At 43.6% G+C, this 16,294-nt stretch overlaps 1 protein-coding gene across 1 annotated transcript; it reads left to right on the forward strand.

The window, feature by feature from the left end:
• Positions 1-2,803: 2,803 nt before the first annotated feature.
• Positions 2,804-15,238, forward strand: RAG1 (recombination activating 1). Its single transcript, XM_082748950.1, has 2 exons — positions 2,804-3,238; positions 8,695-15,238. Exon 2 carries the CDS (start codon positions 8,709-8,711, stop codon positions 11,838-11,840), a length of 3,132 nt encoding a protein of 1,043 aa, XP_082605076.1. The 5' UTR covers positions 2,804-3,238; positions 8,695-8,708; the 3' UTR covers positions 11,841-15,238.
• The last annotated feature ends 1,056 nt before the right edge of the window (positions 15,239-16,294 follow it).

Consider the following 16,294-nt stretch of genomic DNA (forward strand, 5'->3'; position numbering starts at 1 on the left):
GCGTGTAGAGATGCTGACTTTCGGCTCCCGGCACTGGGGCAAGTTCACGTTCTCACCGAAGGCTCTCATCTAGCAGTGACCTATGAAAACTCTGCTTCTTTGCCAGCTCAAGTTCCTTTCCAGGCTAAGGGAAGCCAGATGGCACGGGGGCGGGAGAGGAGAGGGAGGAATGCTCCCATTCTAGCGCGGTGGGAAAAATCTTGTCCTGGGATCCTGGGATCCTAGAGACCTGGTCTGTAATGCTATTTCTGCTTCTAATTCTGTCCTGTGACATTGCCCTTTGGGGACTGTTTTTCACCTATGAGACGTGTTCATCGGGTCCGATAACCTCCAAGTTCCCTTTTAGCTCTGGCGTTCGGGTTGGTGATGTTAGGAGGCAGGAGTTTTGCAAGCTGGAGATACACAGATACAAGCTTATACGTGTAATCACGATGTCAGTGAAGAGCATCTGCTGGTTTATGATAAAAGCGCAAAACGCTGCCTTCACACACTCGGACCTCAGCTGCGGGAGCAGATTTTGATTGGTATCAACAACTGGAACTCATGGCTGTCTGGGAAGAAATTGAATTTGAAAAGTTCTCTTCAAAGGGCCTGCAGAGAGCCAAGAGGGATAAATGTAGGCAACTTGCTGAAGAGAGTTGGGGGCTTGGATGGAGAGGCTGGGGGAAGGAGGGCCGGCAGGCCAGGTGCACGTGCCCAGAGGGAGCCAGGCCAGTGCAGGACCGTTAGACACTTCCAGAATTAACCACAGCTAATGGCTTAGCAGGGAGTGCCGGGCTCAAGGCTGGAAACGGGCATTGAATCGTCCAAACACCAGTTTGGCCTTTTTGTGCTTTTCCTCCTGCTAAATTAGGCCAAGATCTGTCAGCAGTGTTTTATTTTTAATTTGCTCGGAACGACGTGGCATCCAAGGCAGCTCTGACTTTGCTGTTTTAAGACGGAAGTCCGAGTTTGCTTGTCACGTGGGACATTGTCACGTGACCCACTGACATTGTTTGTTTGGACTTCAGGAATGTTCCAGAAAAGTGGGATGGTTGGCTACCTTAGTATCGCTTAACTTCTAGGTGAGTCTTTAGAACCGAAGCCTGCCTGATACTTGGAAGCTGGGACTCCCTGCTTTTTCTAATTCTGTGATAATTTCCTATTTCCTTCAACATGAAGCAAGAACATCTGGCCCTTTCTCTTTCTGTGAGTCCCGGGAAGATGCAGGGTTTTGGACCCTGGGAGGAGGGTTGGGAAGGGCATCGTCTTCCTGTCTGCTGTGTTGTCTCCTCTCTACCTGACCCCAGTGAATGAAGGACTTAAAGGCTATAAAGCCCACCCATCCTGCAGGTCCTGCTTCCTGCTGATCTGAACACGGACACCGTCTTTAGGGAATTCTTAGCTCCCACCTGTCCTGTCTCAGTGTCATAGGGACCTCAGGTGATGGGTCTGTTCCTGTGAGCACAAACACACCGAAGCACGTAGAAACCACAGGCCATCTCTCCCAGGAGCAGTGGCTCCTGATCTGTCTTTAGCTTAGGGAGCAGGAGCTGTGTGTGTGCCCAAGGACTGCTGTGCCATTAGATTGGCCCAAGTGCAAAATATTGGAGATATGGGGCTCCTGGGTGGCTCACTGGGTTAAAGCCTCTGCCTTCATCTCAGGTCATGATCCCACAGTCTGGGGATTGAGCCACACATGGTCTCTCTGCTCAGCAGGGAGCCTGCATCCCCCTCTCTCTGTCTCTGCCTGCTTTGTGATCTCTCTCTCTCTGTCAAATGAATAAATAAATAAAATTTAAAAAAATTACATTGGCTATAACTAAAAAAATATATTGGAGATATAAGAGGAGTGTCTTACGCGGGCAGCACAGCACAGATAAATCCTTGCACCTGCCCCTTTGACAATTTTTGCTAAGAGAACATAGAAGATCCCTCACATACTAGGGGGACAGAGATGTACTTTGGGAATAAACCTGGCCTAAGAACTAAGAATGGGGTTTGAAACAGAGATGGTGTTAAGTAAACAGAAGTATATTCTTATTTATTTATTTATTTATTTACTTATTTTTAAAAGATTTTATTTATTTATTTGACAGACAGAGATCACAAGTAGGCAGAGAGGGAGGCAGAGAGAGAGGAGGAAGCAAGTTCCCCGCAGAGCAGAGAGCCCCCATGTGGGGCTCGATCCCAGGACCCTGAGATCACGAGCCGAGCTAAAGGTAGAGGCTCTAACCCACTGAGCCACCCAGGCATCCCCAGAAGTATATTCTTGAGTCATCTTCCCCTACGACTACAGACTGGCTTTTATTATTCCTTTACAGTGGAGTGGAGTGCTTAAGGAACCTGCATTCACCAGCTAGTAGCTGTGTGACCCTGGATGGGTTCTCCATTGCTCTAAACGTGTACTGCTCCTCTTTAGAGATAAAAATGTCAAATGTATAGATTGCTGGGACAATTAAATAATACGTAAAGCACTTAGAAGCCTAGCCTATTGCTCGGGGCTAAAATGATCAATCCAGTTCGTAGATGAGATTCTGGCTCCCAAAATTTAAGTAACGTATTGAAGACCTGAGGCATGATTCAAAACACGTTTAGTCTTGTTGAAACCCAGTGTTGTTGCAAGGAGCACAACCTTCCCTGACTGAGAATTGCCCAGGTAGGAGGATTCTGGGATGGGTTTGGATCTTATTTAAAAGTAAGAATAAAAATAATCAGAGTTAGTATGTGGTGAGTTTCTACTAAAGGCAGATTCTGTCCCCCACATTTTCCTGTGATAATTCTCACTGTATAATGTCGCTGACTCTGAGGTATATGCTGTTAGCCTTTCTATCTTACAGATGAGGAGACTGAGGCACAGGGCCATCGCTGCATCTTTTGGCAGAAGCCTGAACTTCTGTTGACAAGTTCATGTCCAACCCAGACAGGCTTGGGGAGTGAACTGGCAGCTCTGGCAACGTTCCAGCACACCCCCATGACACTCGGGTCCCCAGCGAAGCTTCCTGAAGAGCCAGGTGCCAGCTGGAGCTGGAGGCTCCTGGCCTGTGATTGGCTGCTGGCTTGTGTGGTTAGCCCTCTGTGGTGGGGGGAGGCTGGGAAGGGCAGTGGAAGCAGATAAATAATGCCGCTGTCTGCTCTGGGGGCGCTGAGAGAGCCAAGAGGGGGAGGAGAGCACACTTGGCCTTCTCTTTGGTTATCACGTCATATCAACCGAATTACAGACATCCCAACCCTTTGGCCAGGCAGCCTGCTGAGCAAGGTAACGCTTGTACTTTCATGCCCTGAGCCACAATATTTATTATATTTTTGTGTTTCCAATCAGAAGGACTTGGGCTTCTTTTCTTTGCAGGGGATGAGGGGAGGGATCAAGGGAAGCTGACAACAATTTAATTTTTCTTTCTAATGCGTAAAAACTGGAAAGGGATAAGAAGCCAAGTTTAGAAAGACAGCGTAGGTTCATAGAGAAGATACAGATCTCCAAATTGCTGGAAAGGTGTATGGTGAGCAGAAGAAACCTTTAAGGAGTGCTTCTCAAATAAATGAGTAAATAAATTATCAGAAGGAAGGTGTGACTCTTGGGAAGAAATGTTGTGTTTATCTAGGCATGGTAAGTAATCAGCAAACAGAATTTCAGGGTGGGAGGAAATGTAGTTTCCCAGGTACTCCCAGTATTGACAGCAATTTCCTGAACTCGATTGGAGTAAGTAGGACACCAGCTTTTCTCAAAGTGTGATCATGGACTACCCCTCACAGCAGAATCCCCAAAATGCTTAACAAATGCGATTTCTGGACTCCATGCTTGATAAGCTGAATCAGAACCTCTGGAGCCAGATGATCTGCATTATTATTATTATTATTATTATTTTACACAAGCTCCCCAGTGATTCTAACACATAATAATTTTTAGAATTGCCCCTGTAGAGATGCTACACTGAGATGATGTGCTTGAACTGGGATTCCAGACTAGGGTGTGTGACTGTGCCCTTCTCTTTCTGAAGTAGTTCAAGCAAGAGGTTGCCTGGAGGAAGGGAAAGAATCTGAGAGTCATTTTGTGGATGCCTGAGACTTCTAGAAAGGCTGTTGTTGCTGCTGACTTTTTGATGAACGTGTTGGGCAGAAAGTAGAGATGGGTACTTATGGGGTGAATGGTTGGGTGCATGAGTACCTGAGTGGGATAGGTGTGACAATGAGGGGTCCCGCTTGGGCACACAGTGGCCACTTGGCCGTTGTACACAGACCAAGTCGAGGATGTGAAGAGGGGAGACTGTAGGTCAAGGGCTTGGATGTAGGCGTGTGTAAGGTGGGGGCCGGGCTGGGAGTGGGAGGTGGTGCTGCTGTGTGACTCAGCCTCTGAAACCAGCTTGTCGCTCACTCACCACACTGAAGCTTTTATCCGGGCCACGCTATCCCAGCCAGCTTTGTCCAAATGAATCTGTGCCCTGTGTTGACAAAGACCCCACAGCTGTGGTGGCAGGTGACAGCCACATTGAGATGGCAGTGCCTCAGGGGAACAGAGCTGAGCCTGTAAGCGAGGCTGGTTTGCTGCTGAGATCTTTCGTTAGAAGAGAGATCTGGCGTTTGTAAGATTCCCGAGTGTCAAACGATGGCCACACAATGACTCTTACATAATCCCAACTTCGTGCTCTATCGAGATCCATATTTTTGTTGGCTTTCTACTCGTTCACTAGAAAAGAAAAATGAGGTTGCTGATCAGATCTGAAGCTTAGCCAGGTCTTAAAACTTTGGAGGGGATTTAGGAAGAAATAAAGAAAGATGACAATGGGTACATATGAATCTCATTTTGTTGTTGTTGTTGTTGTTTTTAAGATTTTATTTATTTATTTGACAGATGGAAATCACAAGTAGGCAGAGAGGCAGGCAGAGAGAGAGGAGGAAACAGGCTCCCTGCTGAGCAGAGAGCCCGATGTGGGGCTCAATCCCAGGACCCTGGGATCACGAGCCAAGCCGAAGGCAGAGGCTTTAACCCACTGTGCCACTCAGGCGCCCCTGAATCTCGTTTTTTTTTTTAAAAACATTTTATTTTTATTTATTTATTTGATAGAGAGAGATCACAAGTAGGCAGAGAGGCAGGCAGAGAGAGAGAGAGAAGAAGCAGGCTCCCTGCCGAGCAGAGAGTTCGATGTGGGACTCAGTCCCAGGATCCTGAGATCATGACCTGAGCTGAAGGCAGAGGCTTAACCCACTGAACCACCCAGGAGCCCCATAAATCTAGTTTTAAAACATTTTTTTCCCTAAAGCAAATTGATCAAAAAACTTAAAAAATAATACATATTTGTGATAAAAAATTAAAATGATGTAAGAATGAATAAAACAGAAAATTAAGGAGACCTTCTTACAGTATCTCTGTTTTTGGAGAATAAAAATTGTTAAGATTTTAGGACGTATCCTCCCACAAAGTGTGTGCTTGTAGATGTGGGCAAATGTGCGTAAATGGAATCCTGCTAGCTCTTGTTATCCTGTTTCTGCATTGTCATGTGGGTCTCTTTCCGCATCATTGATGCATAGAGAAATTGCACATATGCATTAAAGCATATGGCAGTGTTAAATGTCTGGGTTGTTTTCCATTGTATTTCTGGACCAGAGTTTACTTAATAATGTCCTATTGGTGATTATTTATGCTATTTCCTTGTTTTACAGTGGAGTGGAGTGCTTAAGGTTTTTTTTTAAAGTAACAAATAATTTTTTTTTAATATAAATCTCTTTCTTTGTCTCCATCTCTCTCCATTCAATATTCACTGTGGGAATAACTTATGGAATATTTATTCCCACACAAGAAATGACCTGTGGGAATGTTTCTCTAGAATAACTTCCTAAAAGCAAGTTGATTGCATCAAAGATATAGTTAAACTTTTTTAAAAAATGGCTAAATTGTTCACTAGAGATATTATATCAATTTATAGTCCTCCCAAGAATGTATGAAGACACGTGCATTTCCCCATACTTTCATTAATGTTGAGTAGTAGTATTTTCAATCTTTGTTAACCAGATAGATAAAACATACCTCATTAGATCTAGTTATTAAAAGTTCTGTCTTCTGAAAGTAATACATGTTTATTTCAGAAAAAGTAGAAATCATAGGTAAGATAAAAAACATAAAACATCTATAGCTGGGTTTGACTGGCTGGCTCAGTTGGTGGAACATGTGACTCTTGATCTCGGGGTTGTGAGTTCGAACCCCACGTGGGGTATAGAGATTACTTAAAAATAAAATCTTAAAAAAAAATCTATAACATCCACAGATAATCACGATTAGCATCTTGGTGTATATTTCCCTCAAAACAAGAAGAACACATCTCTTCTACCCCCTTCTTGCTTCTAGTTAGGATAAAGTTTCAGCAGTTGCGTTGAAAACAACAAATACGTTTGATTTGGAGGTCAATGGCTAATAATTGATTGGTGATGGTATGCTTTCTCTGGGAGTATTTAAATGAATGTATTTTGGCAGATTTGGACATAACAGTTCAGACCAGTGGGAGTCAGAAGGGGAGTGGGTAGGGTAGGAAGAGAGTTCTAGAGATCCCTCCAACATGCCTGTGGTTGATTTACTCATTATGAAAGTTCATTATTTAACTCCAGTGATGGTGACGCAGTTTTTTAAAAATAAAAACTCAGAAGACTATCTTGGAAATCCAGAGAACTCATGATACAAAAACACTGGGTAGGAAAGTCTAATGGATTAAAAAGGCATTTGAGAAGGAATTCTAGCCAGTGGGGCCGGGGAGACCTGGGAGGTCTTCACCCTTGACACAGGACAGAATTTAGGAACATAACTGAACCCTAAACAACAAGCCCAGTGTTTGCTGGGCTGCAGGTGAAATACTTTGGAGATTAATGAGACCTTGAAGATGATTGAAATTGTTTAGATTTAACACGGTCCTGCATATAGAACAATTGAACAGGATTTCCTTTTTAACCATGTCTTGGAAATTGGCTTATAGTTTTCATGAAGAACATCAGCCTCTGAAGCCTAGAGCATACACGATGGACCAAACCGTAGTTTAAAGGGCTGACTTGAAAAGAAGCTTCGGTAGAGCAGTCAGTATTGACCGCTGCACCTCCTTCCCCGAAAGCCCCAGCCCACCCAGCTGTTCATCGGAGGATTAGCCTCCATGACCACGTGACTCTATAAAAACATCATCAGCTGCACCTGGGTGGCTCAGTCATTGAGTGTCTGCCTTCGGCTCAGGTCATGATCCCAGGGTCCTGGGATCTGGCCCCACACTGGCCCCATCACTTCTCCCACTCCCCCCGCTTGTGTTCCTTCTCTCACTGTGTCTCTCTCTGCCAAAATAAAATCTTAAAAAAAAAAAAATCAAGTTGGTTAGTTAATTTTTTAAAAAAGATTGTATTTATTTATTTATTTAAAGAGACAAGGAGTATGAGTCCGGGGTGGGAGCTGGGCAGCAGGGGAGAGAGAAGCTCAAGCAGTTTGTGCTAAGCACAAAGCCTGATGTGGGGCTGGATGTCACGACCCTGAGATCATGACCTCCGCCGAAATCAAGAGTCGGATGCCCAACAGACTGTGCCACCCAGGCTCCCCAATCTAGGTAGCTAATTAATTCAGGGGGAAAAAGTGTTGCTTCACATAATTTGTGGGTCAAGAGTGTTAACCTCAACACATCTGGGATAAGTAGATTACGGATTGAAACACAGTTGCTGCTTTTCCAGTGATGTGTACTAAGGCATTTTGAAAATACTGGGCTAAAAGGATCAGGAGAGGACTCAAATGGCATTTGCAGATTTTTTTTCCGCAGCCCTACCCAGATTGGTAAGGTTTCCTGGCAGATGTAATTGCTAATATTTTTTATCAGAAGAAAAATATTACTCCTACCTCTTCTTATTACAAGCTATCAAGCTAATGACCATTGTCTAGTAATGACTTCCAGGATGACCTGTGTTATTTTTTACCTGACGCTACTTGAATTTTTCATTTTAAAAGTCCTTGGGAATCTTTGTAGATTCATACTATGGCAGCTTTAGAGAGTTCTGTGGTATTTTGTTTCTAATGTAGACACAGCCTTATAATTTACAGCAGTGTTCACTAATTAAAATTGTAAGCATAATTACTATCCATGATACTTATTATTAGTTAGCATTCATAAAGCCTCAAAATTCACTTCATCCTTTCAAGTAGTGAGTAATTAGTTTCTTTGGGTTTGTAGCTTTATCATCCCTTTATGACCCGCTCGGAAGAAATAAACAAACAACCTCCTGGGAGACTGCTTTAAAAAGCTGGAAATATATTGTCCAGCTAGTGCAATGAGGCTAATACAATGCAGGAAATATGACTTTTCCATGGTTTTACTAGCCAGTTTTTCCTTGTATTTATTCCACAAATAAAAAAAATATTCAGCCCTAGTATGTACTAGGAATGTTGGAGAGATAGAGATGAATCACTCAGAGAGTCTGTCCTCAAAGACCTTAAGGTTTTGGTGGCAAGAAAATAAGATCATACAAATATACATAAAATGAACCACAGAGGTGCATGTTGGTAAAGATGACCATGGACATGGTCAAAGCAGAGAATGACTGTTCTCTGCACCTAACAGAGTATATTAAAATAAGAGGTTTAATAAGTAACTTTTTGGATCAATGAATGAATGAATAGTTGAATGTATTAATTTGCATTCCTTCTAAGATGCATCAGTGGGATATCGAATTTTTTCTTCATCTGACTTTTTTCATTGTTCTCAGGAATCTCAGCCAGCATGGCTGTCTCTTTGCCACCCACCCTGGGACTCGCTTCTGCCCCAGATGAAATTCAGCACCCGCATATTAAATTTTCAGAATGGAAATTTAAACTATTCAGGGTGCGATCTTTTGAAAAGGCACCCGAAGAGGCTCAAAAAGAAAAGAAAGTTTCCTCTGAGGGGAAACCCTCTCTGGAGCAATCTCCAGCAGTCCCGGACAAGGCTGATGGTCAGAAGCCAGCTCTGAGTCAACCAGCAGTAAACGTTCACCCTAAGTTTCTGAAGAAATCCCATGATGACAGGAAAGAAAGAGACAAAGCCATCCACCAAGCCAACCTTCGACATCTCTGCCGTATCTGTGGGAATTCTTTTAAAACTGATGAGCACAATAGAAGATATCCAGTCCATGGGCCCGTGGATGGTAAAACCCAAGTCCTCTTACGAAAGAAGGAAAGGAGAGCTACATCCTGGCCAGACCTCATTGCCAAGGTCTTCCGGATGGATGTGAAAGCAGATGTTGACTCCATCCACCCCACTGAGTTCTGCCATAACTGCTGGCGCATCATGTACAAGAAGTTTAGCAGTGCCCCATGTGAGGTTTCCTTCCCAAGGAATGCAACCATGGAGTGGCACCCCCACACACCATCCTGTGACATCTGCCACGCTGCCCGCCAGGGACTCAAGAGGAAGAGCCATCAGCCAAACATGCAGCTCAGCAAAAAACTCAAAACTGCGGTTCACCGAGCTAGAAGAGCCCATCGGCACAAGAGAAGAGCGAAGGCAAGGATTAGCAGCAAAGAAGTGATGCAGAAAATTTCCAGCTGCAGTCATATACATCTTAGTACCAAGCTTCTTGCCGTGGACTTCCCGGCACACTTTGTGAAATCCATCTCCTGCCAGATTTGTGAACACATCCTGGCTGACCCCGTGGAGACCACCTGTAAGCACGTGTTTTGCAGGATCTGCATTCTCAGATGCCTGAAAGTCATGGGCAGCTACTGTCCCTGTTGCCAATATCCCTGCTTCCCTACCGACCTGGAGAGCCCAGTGAAGTCCTTTCTGAGCATCTTGAATTCCCTGATGGTGAAATGTCCAGCCAAAGAGTGCAATGAGGAGATCAGCTTGGAAAAATACAATCACCACGTGTCAAGCCACAAGGAATCCAAGGAGACTTTGGTGCATATTAACAAGGGGGGTCGGCCCCGCCAGCATCTCCTGTCCTTGACCCGAAGGGCTCAGAAGCACCGCCTGAGGGAGCTCAAGCTTCAAGTCAAGGCTTTCGCGGACAAAGAAGAAGGTGGAGATGTGAAATCGGTGTGTCTGACCTTGTTCCTGCTGGCGCTGAGGGCCAGGAATGAGCACAGGCAGGCGGACGAGCTGGAGGCCATCATGCAGGGACGGGGCTCTGGCCTGCAGCCAGCTGTCTGCCTGGCCATCCGCGTCAACACCTTCCTCAGCTGCAGTCAGTACCACAAGATGTACAGGACTGTGAAAGCCATCACTGGGAGACAGATTTTTCAGCCTTTGCATGCCCTTCGGAATGCTGAGAAGGTCCTCCTGCCGGGCTACCACCCCTTTGAGTGGCAGCCGCCTCTGAAGAACGTGTCCTCCAGCACCGACGTGGGCATTATTGATGGCCTGTCAGGGTTGTCCTCCTCTGTGGACGATTACCCCGTGGACACCATTGCGAAGCGGTTCCGCTACGATTCAGCTTTGGTGTCTGCTCTGATGGACATGGAGGAAGACATCCTGGAAGGCATGAGAGCCCAAGACCTTGATGACTACCTCAACGGCCCTTTCACCGTCGTGGTGAAGGAGTCTTGCGACGGAATGGGAGACGTGAGCGAGAAGCACGGCAGCGGGCCCGTGGTTCCAGAAAAGGCCGTTCGGTTTTCGTTCACGGTCATGAAAATTACGATAGCACGTGGCTCTGAACATGTGAAGGTGTTTGAAGAAGTCAAACCCAACTCTGAACTGTGCTGTAAGCCCCTGTGTCTCATGCTGGCGGATGAGTCTGACCACGAGACCCTGACGGCCATCCTGAGCCCTCTCATTGCTGAGCGGGAGGCCATGAAGAACAGTCAATTAATGCTTGAGATGGGAGGCATCCTTCGGAGTTTCAAGTTCATCTTCAGGGGCACCGGCTACGATGAGAAACTCGTGCGGGAAGTCGAAGGCCTCGAGGCTTCTGGCTCAGTCTACATTTGTACCCTTTGTGACGCCACCCGCCTAGAAGCGTCTCAAAATCTCGTCTTCCACTCCATCACCAGAAGCCACTCCGAGAACCTGGAGCGCTATGAGGTGTGGCGTTCTAACCCGTACCACGAGTCCGTGGAAGAGCTGCGGGACCGGGTGAAAGGGGTCTCATCGAAACCTTTCATCGAGACGGTCCCTTCCATTGATGCGCTCCACTGTGACATTGGCAATGCAGCCGAGTTCTACAAGATTTTCCAGCTAGAGATAGGGGAGGTGTACAAGAATCCCAACGCCTCCAAAGAGGAAAGGAAGAGATGGCAGGCTACGTTGGATAAGCATCTCCGGAAGAAGATGAACCTGAAACCAATCATGAGGATGAACGGCAACTTTGCCAGGAAGCTCATGACCAAAGAGACCGTTGAAGCAGTCTGTGAGTTAATTCCCTCTGAGGAGAGGCACGAAGCTCTGAGGGAGCTGATGGACCTTTACCTTAAGATGAAGCCTGTGTGGCGATCATCGTGTCCTGCCAAAGAGTGCCCCGAATCTCTCTGCCAGTATAGCTTCAATTCACAGCGTTTTGCTGAGCTCCTCTCTACCAAGTTCAAGTATAGATATGAGGGCAAAATCACCAATTATTTTCACAAAACCCTGGCACATGTCCCTGAAATTATTGAGAGAGATGGCTCCATTGGGGCATGGGCGAGCGAGGGAAATGAGTCCGGCAACAAACTGTTCAGGCGCTTCCGAAAAATGAACGCCAGACAGTCCAAGTGTTATGAGATGGAAGACGTCTTGAAACACCACTGGCTGTATACCTCCAAATACTTGCAGAAGTTTATGAATGCTCATAATGCATATAAAAACTCCGGGTTTACCTTAAGCTCGCAGGCAGGCGTAGGGGACCCCTTAGGCTTAGAGGACTCTCCGGAAACTCAAGATTCGATGGAATTTTAAGGAGGGCAGCTGCTTTTGAGTTGGTTTTGCAAATCAGTTTTCTTCTGGGTTGCACTGAGACCCCCTCCTCACATGCTTCAGTCCTGTGTGTAGGGTTTCGCCACCCAGGCAGTGGTAGACGGGAGAGGCCCGCGGTGCTACATGCATGTCACGAATGGATAACTGATGAGCTGATTGCTGGAGCCGTTTAGGGAGTTCAGAAAAGCAACAGGAGAAATCAGTTATTTGAAAGCTCAGTAACTCAGAACAGGAGTAACTGCAGGGGACCAGAGATGAACAAAGATGTGCATTGTGTGTGACTGAGTGACATGGAAAATCATAGCCAAGGTTGTCAAAAAACAGCCCAGGAAGCCAGGAAAGGAATTTGTTTTGTGGTTCCCATTCTCTACCCCTTCAATTTATTATACTTTGTATTGAGATACACATGTTTGTTTGTTTGTTTTTTTATACCATTTCTGGAGAATTCTTTATTTTGTAAATTTTGCAGATCTGGGCTTATGCCACAAGATTAAAAAAATCTTTAAAAGCTTTTCAGATTTCTTTAATAAGAACATCTTACACGCTTGTATGACATGATGGCCTTCGCAGAGTGCCTCAGTGCGTTTTCTTACTTGGTACATTTATGCAGAAATACCCTACATCCAGGAAATTTTTGGAAAGTCAGCCCTCTTCTGAGTTTCAATGATGTCACCATGGAGTGACCTTAAGAGTTTAGGAGGTCATCTGTGACTATGATTTTTTTCAGGAATAAAGTTGGAAGAATAAAACTGTTATCTACAGTTATTTATTAAGTCTTCTGATAATTCATTTTTACTTAGCTGTCGGTAGCCAAGTACGATTTTTATTTTTGTTTTTTTTAATTTCATTTAATTTAGCATCTCTGATGCTCGTATAGAATCTTAAAGCCACAGAGGATTTTAAGATCTGGGTTGACTCACTGTGTAAAAACAGGTTTAATGTCTTACCAAAAATTTCTGCCAGATTTTTCTCCATGTGAAACCTGAGTCAATTTTACTAAATCCAGATTTCATGGAGTCTTTCCCTCTGAAGTGTGTTACTCTTTCTATTAAGATCAGTTTACTTTCAGTGCATTCAGATTTTTGGAGCAGGATACTTTTGTACTTTTCTCACCTGCTAAATTTAGACGAAGCCTGTTCATAGCACAGAGGAAGAGTTAACATTTATAGAGTGTTTTTTTCCTCATTTTTAAATATTTTCACATTCATTTTGCTTTGTTTCTCCTCACAACAACTCTGTGAGGGTAGACATTGTTACTATTCCCACTTGAGGGAGAGTTAAATAATCAGTCCAAAGTTACAGTGATAATAAATGTCTAATCTGGAATTTGAGCTCAGGCCTTTTGTCTCCAAATTCCATACTCTTTCTACTAAAAAAAATTAACCACCATCTTTTTTTTTTTTTTTTAAATACGGCAGTGTCATAATTCGCTTAGGATCCCCAACTAATCACTGCAGTTTACAATTCTTGGGAGTGGGGATGGTGGGTTGATAAGTCATTATTGTGCTTTGGGCCTTTTGATAGGAGAAAGTGATGGGAAAGCTCCTGAGAGCCCCCCCCCCCCAAAGCTGGGATGTCTCCAGTTATTTGGAGACTATTGTCTTCATCCTTAGAAATTTGGGAATTGCCAATTGCTGGCAATTTAGAGCAGGCATAGGATTTTATATGCTAGTGAGTCATAATGATATGTTAGTGTTAATTAGTTTTTTTTTCTTTCTTTGATTTTATTGGCCATAATTGCTACTATTCATACACAGTATACCAAAGAGCTGTGTAATTTAGTTGTCAAACGTGTGTCAGAGGCATTATCCTAAATGATATGCATTTGGTGCTTTTGCAGGGATTGAACCCCCTATTTTCCATTAAAAAATACAGCAGTTTCCCTTGCTTTTTATATACAACATATATAGAAATTACAAAGACATTTGTAATTTAGTTGTCAAAAATATATACACATTTTAATTGTATTTTTCTCGAAAATGTCAAGTTTTGTATTTGGCAAACTAATGGGCTTCTGGGCCACCCCTTCCTTTCCTCTCATTTAATCCTTACAGCATGTCTCTGCACTAATAAACAGCTAAATTCATGTAATCACTCATTTCCCGAAGCATGCTGGTGCTGGTTATTTGTAGACCAACCCCCTCCCCCCTCCGCCCGCCCCGTTTCCACTCTGTTGTCTGATTGGTAGCACTGTAAATACTTTCCGGTATTAAATTTTCCTTTTCTAGCATTGTAGGAACTATTTTGAATGCATATGGCACACTGTATGATTTATAAAACAACATTCGCAATAATCTCTTAATCAAATGCTGTTTTGATAAGCCCCAGGAACATCTGGCCGCAAACATTTCAGGATGTCGAAATGCTGCCTATGGTTGTGTTAGCCCTCCTTGTTGAGATTGCAATATCCAAGGTCTGGTTTTATCCTCAGGTTTTATTTTTGACAATGCCCATTGTAAATGTGGTCACATACTCCAGGGAAATTAACCACACAGGATAGAGCTTCTTTTTTTTTTTTTGGAGTATAGACTGGGGCTTCAGAAGGGCAATGCATTTTCCTCCCGTGAAACCTGATTCTACAAGTTTTCCTGCCAACCCACGGAGACACACTGCAGGGACCCGTAGAATGGCTGATGAAAACCGAGGAATGGTCCAGGGGAGGTCAGAAAGTGCTCTGGGATTCATAAACAAGCACTGAGATGCCAGAGCAGGAGAAAAGATACCTTTTTCCAGGTGAGCTGGAATGTAGTTTTGCCTCAATTAGTTTTCACACAATATAGATGAAGATAAAGATTTTGTTGGTTGAGTATGCAGGTCTCGCATTATATCAAACAATTCAAATTCTGCACAACCAGGAGACGGCAGCAGTGGTGTTTGGGAGGAGCAAATCACCAAGTGATGGGAGGGATTTCTGAGTGCGGATAATGTATGTCTCTTCAGTTTTTGTGTGAGCGATGCTCCATTCTTGTACTGTTAAGACATTTTAAGTAAGGGTGGATATTTTGTTCTCTTTTATTTTATTTTATTTTTCTTTAACTATAGTAATCTACATAAATACACCTTGGAAATCATTTTTGATAAGATATTTTGTGCAGAACCGCCCTACGGTTTGTTTTCTTAACAAATAATCATAAAGTTTGTTTAATGGCTCCCGAGAGCCTTCTTTTTTGTGTTTTAGGGAACGTTCAGGTGCCAGAATGCAATGGCATTTATTTGATGTTGGTGACCTGTGTTTCCATGTCAAATGTTTTGAAATTAAATAAAGTATGTGTTTCAATACTTACTTTCGTATTTTAATATTTTTTCTTCTTATTAATATTATGGTTATTGTTAACAATTTTATGCTTAAGTATTTGAAATAAAGGTTTAAAATTTGGAAATAAGTGTGTCTTGTGATTTATATTCAAATAATACTCTTGAGTGCAACGTTTGAAAAAACGAAGTAATGCATATTTCCTGAGGGAAATACAAAATAAATTTGGTGGTCTTTAGAATAAAGGGCAACAGAATAGTGATTAATAGATATCATTTACCCTAATATCAGCTGAGACCATTTGTTTCTGGATATTTGAAGTGAATAGTAAGTTTTTCGAAAATTTAGAATTTAGGGGCTCCTGAGTGGCTCAGTCGTTAAGCATCTGCTTTTGGCTCAGGTCATGATCCCAGGGTCCTGGGATTGAGCCCCACATTGGGCTTCCTGCTTGCAAGGAAACCTGCTTCTCCCTCTCCACTTCCACTGTTTGTGTTCCCTCTCTCACTGTGTCTCTCTCTGTCAAATAAATAAAATCTTAAAAAAGAAAAAAAAAAAAGAAAAGAAAATGTAGAATTTGAAAATCAATAGCTTTTTTTTTTAAATTTTATTTATTTATTTGTCAGAGACAGAAGGAGAGAGAGCGAGTGAGCACAGGCAGACAGAGAGGCAGGCAGAGAAGCAGGCAGAAGCAGAGGGAGAAGCAGGCTCCCCACCGAGCAAGGAACCTGATGTGGGACTTGATCCCAGGACCCTGGGATCATGACCTGAGCCGAAGGCAGCCGCTTAACCAACTGAGCCACTCAGGCATCCCAATAGTTTTTTTTGTTTTGTTTTGTTTTTTTAAGATTTTATTTATTGAGGCACCTGGGTGGCTCAGATGGTTAAGTGTCTGCCTTTGGCTTAGACCCACATGGGGCTCCTTACTCAGCAGGGAGCCTACATCTCTCTCTGCCTGCTCCTGCTTGTGCTCTCTCTCTCTCTCTGACAAATAAATAAATAAAATCTTTAAAAAAAGAAAAATAACATCCTAGGATCATGACCGAAGACAGACGCTTAACCTAACGAGCCATCCAGACACTCTGAAAATCAATAGTTTCTGACTCTTTTTGAGAATCTGATAAAAATATGGGCCTGTTCCCCAGAAAATTCACATTTTTCATATACTCAAAACTTTGATCAGAGT

Source organism: Mustela nivalis, assembly GCF_964662115.1.
Source record: "Mustela nivalis genome assembly, chromosome: 9".
In the NCBI taxonomy this organism is placed as follows: domain Eukaryota; kingdom Metazoa; phylum Chordata; class Mammalia; order Carnivora; family Mustelidae; genus Mustela; species Mustela nivalis.